The sequence below is a fragment of the Nestor notabilis genome, unplaced genomic scaffold, assembly GCF_000696875.1.
Source record: "Nestor notabilis isolate BGI_N333 unplaced genomic scaffold, ASM69687v1 scaffold31244, whole genome shotgun sequence".
Lineage (NCBI taxonomy): Eukaryota > Metazoa > Chordata > Aves > Psittaciformes > Psittacidae > Nestor > Nestor notabilis.
The window spans coordinates 12311-23061 of NW_009927419.1; the positions used below are offsets into that span (position 1 = coordinate 12311).

Genomic DNA, 10751 nt, shown 5'->3' on the forward strand with positions numbered 1-10751 from the left:
ACTTCCCACACAAGCCCCAGTGGCCTCACCCAGTGCCCTCCACTTTTCGGTAGGGGTTCTCCAACAAGTAGCGGAACCGCTGGTAGTTCTTAAGCAGGTACTTGGGAGCGTACATCTGCTCCTTGGGGTCAGCAGGAGGATACTCTTGTGTAGTACCATCAAACCAGCCACCAGTCCGGATCAGCTCCCGGATATAATTGAGGTCTCGTTTATCCTCGTAGTCACCCCAGCGGGGGAAGTCCCCATTCTGGGCCGACACCAGTTTGAAGTAGATCCCCTCTGGGGTGAAACACCAGGAGCAGTGCCAGCCAGCAAAGTGGAGGGGGCTGCCCAGTGACCACTGCACCAGGATGTGTCCAGTGCTGTTCTCGTACTGCCGAAAGCCAGGCATGGTGTAGTACTCGCGGCGCCGCAGACGGATCCCGTCGGTAGCATAGACAGCCTGGAGCATCCCCATGGTGCAGCCTGAGACCACCTCCAAGGTGCCTGGTTGCTTCCAGAAGAAGCCGTAGAGTGACTTGCGCATGTGAAAGGCAAAGGGCTCCGTCCAGCCGTCATAGAGCTTGAGGAAGAGCACGCCATCACGGGCTGGGATCTCATCGGCATCATCAATGATGAAGACATCATCTGGGCGCAGGTTGCGGAGGCGTGAGATTCCATCCCGGGTGAGAAAGGTGCGCAGGTAATCATCGGCAATCCAGCCATCCTGGCGGCCTCCGGGCGGGAAGTGGTCCAGGAAGACGTAGAGCACTTTGTGGCGGATGTAGTCGAAGGAGCCGTTGAGGAGCATCTCGCGGAACTTGAGGGGCCGTGGCTCTCCGTAGGCTGTGAAGTTTGACTCACACACCACAAAGGCGTCCACCACGTCTCCCAGCTCGTGGAAGCGGACGTCCAGCAGGTCAAACTCATGGTTGACATTGATAGCGTTGATGACACGCCGGGGGACTTCCCGCGGCACAAGGCGGTCCTTGGTGGGCAGGTTGGAGTACTGGACCACGGTGGGGACCCCGCAGCTGGGGCCGTGCCAGCCCGGCAAGCACACGCACTCTACCCACTTGCGCCGCTTGGTCCCACTGGCGCTCAGTGGCTTGCGAGCTGGCCGCCCCGAGGCCACGCCATCCGCTCGCTCCTCCGGCCGCCCTCCCATGGGTGGCTTCTCCAGCACCTTGGTGCCTGGTTTAAAGCAAATGCCGCCGGCTTTGGTACGGACAAAATACTCTGTTGTGTCTTCTGGCAGCACAAACTCGACTTTGTGCAGCTCTTCGCTGGCTCTGCTGGGTGACAGGGGCTGGAGCAAGGGGGAGTGTGAGTACAGGGGTGTGCGAAGGAACTCTGCGCCCCCCGGCTCAGGGCTGACCTGAGGTGTGACGGGGGCATTGTTCCAGAAGAAGCTGGAGACAAGGTTGGGACTAAGCGAAGCCAGCTCCCGGGGGAAGGTGACATAGGAAAGGGCCTTGAGGAAGTGCAAAAAGGAGATGAGGCAGAGACCAGCCATGCAGAGAGTCAGAAAGAGCTTATGGCGTCTCATCTTCATCCTGTGGAAAAGCCATGAAAAGGAAAGTCACGTTCAATAGTTACTGAGGTGCAAAAAGCTTACCACTGGTAGAAAGACAGGTTGGGGATGGCAGAAAGCTGGTCTAAATTCAGCAAGCACCTTTCAAGACCTGAATCCACTAATACTCCCCCCACCCCTGCCATCTTCAGTGGGCTTTTTGCCTTCGCTGTGTTACACCAAGCTGAACCTTTCAGAGGAGTCACAGTCCTAGAAATTCACAAAGACGAGGCACTGGTTGACAGCGTAGAAAAATGAGAAATCCACAATAACAGGAATTCATGATCTAGTGAACTCACCACAATTGGCAGATTTGTCCCTATTCATCAATGGAAACAAAATGAATGCAGGCCTCCTCAGACCCTGCATCACCAGGGCACTGGAGGAAGATGAAGAGACAGTAGAGAGCGGGAAGGACGAGACAGAGTAGAGGGTACACATGTGAAATGTCTTAAAGGACCGAGATCATTAGCCAGGCTGCCAGAACCAGGGAAACACCTACACTCCCCAAATTATTTCAGTGTTTGCTCAACACACGCCCTAAAACCCACACTTGTTCTGAGGAAATGCTACCCAGGTTCATGTGGGGGACAGGAAACAAAAATAAATAAGATTTTGTCATTCTTAGTCTTCTCTCATCCTTCTCAAGTCCAATGTATCCCCAAATGTTGCCCATTGATTTTTGTTTTTGTACCAGATGCTGAAGTTTTTTTGCATCTGGATCCAGGTGGCTAAAATAAACACCTAGCTGTCTCCACGGGTAATAGAATGCCATCATGACAGATCCACGTCAGGCCAGCAGTAAGCCAGCAGCGCGGAGCCCTTCCCTCCAAACATGACATATCGCCTTCATCCTCTCCCTACACCACCTCCCCTCCTCCAGCCCAGGCAGGGAGCGCAGAGCTGCTGTCAGGCAGAGAAGTGATTGAAGACTAGAATCTAGGAAAGGAAAAGAAAAAAATGAGAGAAAGAAAGAACTAAAAAGAAAGCTCACCCAGTGCTTCGCCAAGGAAAAGAAGAGGTGCTTGTCTGCTGCTCTTTAGGGAGGGGAAGGCTGGGGCAAAGGTGGGCAGGAGAACAAGATCACCCAAAGCCCTTTGCACTGCAGAGGTTGTCCTCTCTTCTCTGGAGCATGAAACCCTCTGTGCAGCAGCAAAGAGGCAGAGACCCTCTCCGAGTCCCACACATGCCACTGCACACCCTCTACAGCATGCTCTTCGCCCTGGCGCCATCCCCATTCCAGGACCAAAGTTCCTAAGAGGCACCACATGCCCCACGCCATCACTTACAAACCCTCCACTCAGCGCAGCAGTACCCGCGACATCTCTGCAGGAGTTGGTTCCCACTCCTGGGGACAGAGAGGAGCTGCTCCACACAGGGGCTGTCCTGCTCCCCTGTCCCAGGGCTCCTCATGGCTGACAGGTGTCCCCACGCAGGAGCAGGATGAGGAAGCACCTGGCCTGCTGCCACTGCTTCAGAGGGTATTAAGTAGAATACAGCAAAGTGCATTTACTGATTAACTTGGAGAGAATTTAATACTAAAGTGAAAAGCCATAAAGCATTTAGACAGATGGCAACTGCCCAAAAGAAAACATATCTGGCTCTCTACAGATGGCTCTGATTCAGACTTTGGTAGAGGGGTTGACCGCGGTTACAGAATCATAAATAGTTAGGGTTGGAAAGGACCTTAAGATACCTTACAGCTCAGTGAAAAGCATTTCTGGACACTTTGTGGTCACCTTTTCTTAGTGAGAACCACCATCCACCAACACTGTTCCCCATGCTCGAGTGGCAGAGTGAGGAGACCCACATCAAGCTCTGAAGGGGGGGACCGCAAGCCTGAAGCTGGTGGAAAAGTTACAGCATTGGTGTGGGAAGGAAACAAAAAACAACACCAAAAAAAACCCAAACAAAAAAAATTAAACAGATAGCTTTATCCTGTTTGTTAATGTTTATTACAGTTTTTGATATACTTTGACACGACACAGGTCAGCAGAGAGACAGGGTCCTGGCTTTGCATGCTCACAGGAAGGCATCTTGTCAAGCAAGGCAGGATGGGAAGAAAGATGCAGTGGCCAAGGCAGGTCCTCACCTCGTGCACCCACCTGCCATAGCTCCAGAGCCTGACTTCACATGCCTGGTTGTGGTTCAGCTGGTGGAAGGCCACCTTTGGGGTGGCCCAGCCATAAAGGGGCTGATGTTCTCCTGTTCAAAGCCATAAAGGATCATCTTGGGGCTTGCTGTCAAGCTTTCTTCATGGGGGCAAAACAAGGGGCTGCAGAAACCCCCAAGAGCATCTTGTTGTGTCTGGGGTATTTATTTTTCTTTTTTCCTTAAGGTTCTGTTAATGTCTTGCTGGAGCAGTGAGATCAGTTGCAAGGTAGAGGATTATCCAGTGCCTTTTCCTTGCATGTCACCAGTTTTTGCAGTGTCTTCAAGTCTGGGGAAGTGAAAGGCACAAGGAAGCCAAAAACACTAAATTAACAGCAACTGCTTGTCAGGAGAAAGTGTCCCTCGATGGTTAAATTAGTACAGCTTTCCCCAGTTAGGCATCCTGCTCCTTCTCCAAGGCATTACATACAGACATCAGGTTGCTCTCTCAGATGCTAAAACCTGTGCAAGATAAATGGCTGGCCTGTTCCAATAAGGCAATCCCAAAGGCTGCCAGGTACTGCTGGTTTCACTCCAGTCCCTGCAGGACACACAAATGCAGGGCAGCCAGCTTCCTCTTGGCCAGCCCAGCCCAGAGGGCAGGTGCTGAAGGAGTCACACAAGGCACATCTCCATCTTCATCCCAGATGGCCATGATGCTCCACATGCCACAGTAAATTCCCAGACAAAAGGTCTTAACTCCTGCCATTCAAACCGCTTCACTCTCTGGGATGTGGTGTGCCATGTCAACACAGCAGGACACGTGGGTTTAGGAAGTAAAGCATATTTTCCTCACTCGACATTTGCATACATCAGTATCTGTCAGGCTCAGCACATGGCTCTGGAGCTCTTCATCCATTGGCAAAACTCAGCCGTGTACAGCTGCATTGCCTCCCTGTTATTGTTGGTGTGCACAGTCCTCCACTGCAGCTCTGCCAAAGCAAGCTGGCCCTGCAGTACCCTCTGCTGTTTTGCTGCTGACATGTCCCAGGAGGCAATTTTCACTGCCCAGTTGTCTTTGTTAAGGAGTAGGAACATGAACCCATTTCCTATCCGCTCCTATAAAGGAGGGAAGCAAAGAAAACAAGCTTTGTCCTCTTCAAAACCTCTTCCCTGGGAACCACCTCCATTCTCACATGCCAGCGATTCCTCTGCCAGGGAGTGGAAAGTAGTCATGCACCCTTGGGTGGGCTGAAATGCTGAAAACCATCAGTCACATATGCCTTCCCATATCCCCTGGTCAGCGATGCAGTGAAAGAGGTGTCTTTGAGTGGTACCTAATTGGAGGTAAAGGCCAGCAGGGGAGGAAGATGTTATTGCCCACCATCCCCATCCAGAACATTTATGTGTGGTGGAAATAAGAGAGGAGGTACCAGTCTGGGGGACATCTTAGCTTGTCATCAAAGAGCCCAGCCGCTCTGTCACAAAGCAGCCATCAGTTACCAGGGCCACAGAAAACAGCAAGAAGAGAGATTTCCCTTCTGACAATTTAAAGTGAGGAGTGGGGAAAAAAAGTCAACCTGATCTCAGAGAAAGTGATCAAGTTGCTATCAGGTTAAAAACAACAGCAAGAGCAGCTTTAATGTTCAAGTAGAAGAAAAAGCCAGGAGGAGCATGGACAGTCAGCTCCATTAAGACAAAGCTCTTTAGGGAACACAGTTATAAACGGCTTCAGCAATGTTCGGTCTCAGCAAGACAAGCTGAAAAGCTGCTTTTTGTAGGGGATCCCTTTAATATTTTCTTGCTTGAAGTTACACGTCTACCATGCAGGAGAAGGTCTTTCAGAGGAGGAGGGAAGCTAGAAGTGGTAATGCATATGAGTTATCCCCAGGCACCTGTTACCGTTTTACTTTGCCGTTATATCAAGTGACCGGTTGATTTATACCATCCTGAAATCATATCCTGATTTTCCAAGGAGCCAGGGAGAAAGATACGCACCACTAAGAGCTGGCAGTGCACCAGCCCTAGTGTTCTCTTCTGGAGGACACTGGCAACGGGCCATGCGACGGGCCACTGCATGCGTGCTACCGCACACTCCACCTTGTCAGGGCACGGAACTCAAGACTCCCTAGACTTCTTCTGTGGTTACAGGAGAAGAGCTGCTGTGGAGGACAAGTCAGAGCAGAAGCTTCTTCTTACCCCTGATACAGAGATGCTCACCTCTTCTGCCTAAAGTTATCCCATAACACCCGTGGAGTAACATATTTGCTCGTCATTCAGACACTTTGACACAAAACAACAATTCACATTAGAATTGCTTTCACATGGCCGACTAAAACCCAGCAGTGGCTTCCATCCCTCACTCCACACTGAAGGCCAGGCCAAACTCTCTCTCTGCTCCAGCTAGAGACAAATGAACAGGCTCCATACTTCTGAAGTACAAGGTGTACCTGCCACCATCACAGTACCTCAGAACACTAAAATCTCAAGTTACTTTTGTCCTGCAAACACCCATAGAAGTCAGGAGAAACTATAAAACCTACTATTTGTCTACAAATGAAATGTTGTAGACTAGCTCAGGGACAGCAGGACTGCACTTTGCTTAAGGATAGGAAGAGAAGATGACCCTACAAAGCTGGACAGCAGGGAAAGTAGAGAGAAATAGGGTGTACCAGAAGGTTGCTAGGGCTCAGCATTTCTCTCAGGTGAAGGATGCCATGGCGTTTTCAGGGATTTCAAGCTAGGAGGATGTCAGAGTCACAGAACAAGGTGGTTTGAATGCAAGCAGGTCCGCAGCAGCCTCCATTCAAGTTTCAAGGACAGAATGCAACATTCTCCAATGACCTTCATCAAGAGCTGCTGCCCACAGCACTAATGCAAAACAGCAATACCTCATGCTATGTGTTTCCTTTACAGTTTCAAGGCAACTGACCACAAGGTGCCACTGACTTGCTGCCAACACAACCAGCTGGAGCAAGCTATCCAGCACAGTTACTCTTCAAATAAGGTCAGGCTAAGGGAGAAGGAAGCTCTGTCCTAAGCATCTTCCCTCCCTTTCAACAGGGAGATGAGCAGAGATATAAGGCAACCACTCTCAACAGGGTGCCAAAGTAGCATTCATACGGTGCCATACCATAAGCATCCATTTGACTTCCAGAGCTGCCATCCACAGAGTATTAATGGGTGGCATCAAGCCAGGAAGAAAACTGGATGGAAAAAAAAAAGACACCTAAAGGTGGGGTTGGCCTGGGAAGGGTGAGGAAGCAGCTGATAAACAAAGGCATTGCCTTCCCCCTTGACAGTGAAGGCAGACACATGATGTACATCACATCAACCACCAGCCTCCAGATGTGTGCAAGCTCTTGTGAGGCCTCAAAAGATCAGTAGCATCTGTGGTCAAAAAGAAAGCAGGTGTCTTCTACTATGCATTCCTGTGGGAAACCCAAGTGCTCCATTGCCAGCAGCCTAAGATCTGCTGCATACAGAAACCAAGACAGATGCAATACAAAGCCTCCGTCTTTTTAAGTACTGTGGCTGCTCACCTCTTCAGTTCCTGGAAGCACAGTACTTTCAGACTCCACGCTTTCCACGGGCTTTCACTGTTTCAACTGTTCTCTCAAGTGTCTTGTCCTGCTCTTTGGAGAACTAAGCCTTGGCTATTTCAGATGCCACATCTCCACCCACAGCGAGATAACTGTAAAGTCTGGAACAAAGCAGCTCTTAACCCTCTGTGCAGAGTTACACAGGACCTGGACTTAAAGTGGTCTTTGTTAAGCGAATTTTGGCTCAAGACTGATCTTCCAGAAGTCAGCAGAACAGACCAGCGTCTGAACACCCTCAGAGTCCACTATAAAACCCTCCACTCGAACAGATTGTTCTTACTGTAACTACCATAATACTAATAGCAGCACAATTATGTAATTCTCCAGCCCCCAGTTTAAAAGAAGATCTGCTCAGAGAAGGCTGGAAAACTCTACTAAAATCCAATAATGGTCTATGAGACACCAATTTAATTTTATCCAAGAAGTATGTGGACACCACAAGGGTACAGCATGCTAAAGAAAACTTCAAGCTGGAAAACTTCACTGGAATCTATCAAATCATAGAATCATAGAACAATCAGGGTTGGAAAGGACCATAAGATCATCTAGTTCCAACGCTAGTTCTTCTCAGTATCCTTCAGCTGTACTGGGTTCCTTTGTTACTGATCTCTCTCCAGCTAAAGCCAGTCTCACTATAGACATTTCCATGGTTCCAGAGATGCCTCAACACACTCTGATCCTTCATGTGCTCTCAGAAGCCACAGTTTAAATTTCTTAGCACCACTATCCACTGGATAGAAGAAGCAGCACTTCTATCCTCTTCTCTCCTTCACTTATGCCTAATATCCTGGAAAGACTCTTCCCTCAACCCTGCTTACTGCCTCCTCAAAACATCTGGTTCCACGAAGACTGCTGTGATGGCCCTGGAGGTTGCATCACCACTTGGCTCCAAGATTAGGTCTCTCAGGACATCAGGGGATGAGCTGAGGCATTGCTCATTGCACTGTGCAGTACACATACACCAAGGTTGCAAGGCCCTTCTCCCAGCCAAATACAGTACTGCTGCTGCTCACTGTTTCAAGAGTGCAGTGGTTACAGCAGTGCAAACTGGAGTTGGCTAGTTCTTCTGCTTCTTGACTTTGGGATCTTACAGGGAAGGAACGCTCCATCATGAGATGAGGAATAGGAAAGGAATAAGGGACAAAAGAACTACACAAAAAAAAGCAACTTATGTCCTTAGACAGGCCATGGGCTAACCAAAGAAGTACGAAAGAACGTCTCAGTGTCCTGCGGAGAGGGATAGGACAAAACCATTTTGTCACAGGACAGAAGAAAATCACACTTTCAGAGACCCCAAGTGAGGCATGTGGTAACACAGGCTGTTGTTCCATAGGTTCTCTCCCCTCACTCACCACCCCTCAGTTGTCAGTTGTCAACTGCATTGAAGTCTGCTTTGCAAAGTTAAATCAGCAGCAGATCTAGCTAGGTTAAAAATAACCTTCAAGAAAATGCTTAGGCATGGGAACATGCGGCTGACCAGGAGAAACTGCATGAACTATTTCACCAGTTCACTTCTCACCAAAACTGTGGTATCATGTAGATACATCCTCAAGACACTCAAAACTACAGAACTTCCTTTAAGCACTGTCAATTTAACCAATCCTCTGGTGAGGACCCCATTCAAACACCATGAGCTTGCTATCTCTTCTCAGCAGCATCAGGGAAGGGAGGGATCTGGAAGAAGCAGCAGGTAACTGCTTTCAAAGCTGATCCTGGCAGGCTGTCCATGTTTGCCAAGCAAATCCTGAGCACAGCACCAAGATGAGCAGCCAAGATCACCCATGGACCTTCAGCTCTGAGGAGCACGTGGCAGCCACGTGCCACACCACGCTCATAAACCCTGTGCAAAGGAAAGCAGGAGAGTCCCTGGGGAGCATGTAACAGCCCAGGCAACAGGGAGATGCAGGCTGAACAGCCCAGAGGAAGGTGAGGCGGGTGCCCAGTGGGCCTGGAGTGAGGCAGTTAAAGAAGGAAGGAGGCAAGAAACACTTGATGCCATGGTGATGCGTAGAGTGCACAGACCCACGCAGGCAGGCAGGAACCACGTTGCCTCCAGCTATTTTTGAAGCGGGTGGCAGTTGTTTGTGCATCCTGGGGATAAAAGCACTCCAAGACAGATCGAGGAGGGGAGTAATTAAACCCCAGGAAGACAATAAATAACGAGAGGCCACGGAACAGCAGCAAGATCCTAGTGGCCAGGGAGAAGAACCGGCCATCCATCCCCGCCCTCTTTCCTCCCCCATCTATCACCAACCACTTGGGGTTTGGCAGTGTGCTCACTTTCCCACAGTAGCCGATCTATTACTGTTTGGAAGAGCATTCCCAGCCTCTTCCTTCCCCTCCTCCCCTCCTTTCAGGCCACAGGGGTCCTGCTTGGCAGCCCCCAGATCCCCCTCTTCCCTGAATGTCGGGTGACCAGCCAATCCCATGCAAAGAGCATTAACCCCTCTTCACCAGGAACAGCCGGAGAAACCTGACTCCATGCCGAGAGGTTTCTCCAGGGTATCTCTCCCTCCTTCTCTTCTCTCCTCCCCATCCCCAGCTCCCCCCACACTCCCCATTCTCTTGCCTTTTCCCCCTTCCTTTTTATTTCCAAAACCTAACTCCAGCCCTGGGAGTGTCACGTCTTCCCAAGAATGTTACTCGAACCCATAGGGATTTTTCTTGGACCAAGAACAGACCCTTATTTATTTGTCTCTTCTGCCTTTGTTCTTCATTTCCTCTTTCAAGACTTAAGCAAGACCTCGACACAGTGCTGCCTGGATCCCCTGCTGCCACTTCACTTTGTTATTATTTTCGGAAAGAAAGTGCTGATAGGCAGAGAGCTCTTCAATGCCTCGCCCCAAGGCAGGAGTAAATCAGCCCAGACTCCCACCTCCAGGCTGGACAAAGGGCACAGGCTTGGGGGCTCTGCAGAGCACCTCGGGCTCCGGCTTGCAGAGACAATCCCCTGTTTATGTTATCCTTCCGACTGCAGCATCACAGCCCCTCGGATTAAACCCACACGAATCAAATCTTCAGTAACAGCTCTATGCCAGTAACAGGCATATGGTACCACGAAAAGGGGCAGTTTCCCAGAATGAAATCAAAAGCCTCCTAATGCACTTAACTCAGGGTCACATAAATCTCTCTCCTGCCTCCCACAGACGGCTGGATCTTGTTTACAGGCATTGCAGCAGGCCTGGGTCTCAACAATATGTTTACTTCTTTTGTACAAACATTCCCTTTCACTAAGCAAAGCAGTATCCTGATCACCAGATTAAACCAAGCAGAAAGATCTGGGACCAGGTCTGTGGGGAAAGAGGGAGAGAACTAGTCTTCAGTGAAATAAAATGCCATCCTGGACATCACACACGTTCTGGGGACAATTTGTCTTCCCATTCCTCCCTTATGTGGTTTTATTTCTTGAAAAGGATGAGGAGAAATGTTGCATTTAGGCAGTTGCCAACATCCCTGATGAGGTAAAACCATTCAGTGAAAGCACAGGCTTTGTTTCAGGCTGAAGA

At 49.8% G+C, this 10751-nt stretch overlaps 1 protein-coding gene across 1 annotated transcript; it reads right to left on the bottom strand.

Moving 5' to 3' along the window:
• Nucleotides 1-8: 8 nt before the first annotated feature.
• MGAT3 (mannosyl (beta-1,4-)-glycoprotein beta-1,4-N-acetylglucosaminyltransferase) lies at nt 9-1534 on the bottom strand. Its single transcript, XM_010014056.1, has one exon. The coding sequence runs from the start codon at nt 1532-1534 to the stop codon at nt 26-28; it is 1509 nt and encodes a 502-aa protein (XP_010012358.1). The 3' UTR covers nt 9-25.
• Nucleotides 1535-10751: the final 9217 nt, after the last annotated feature.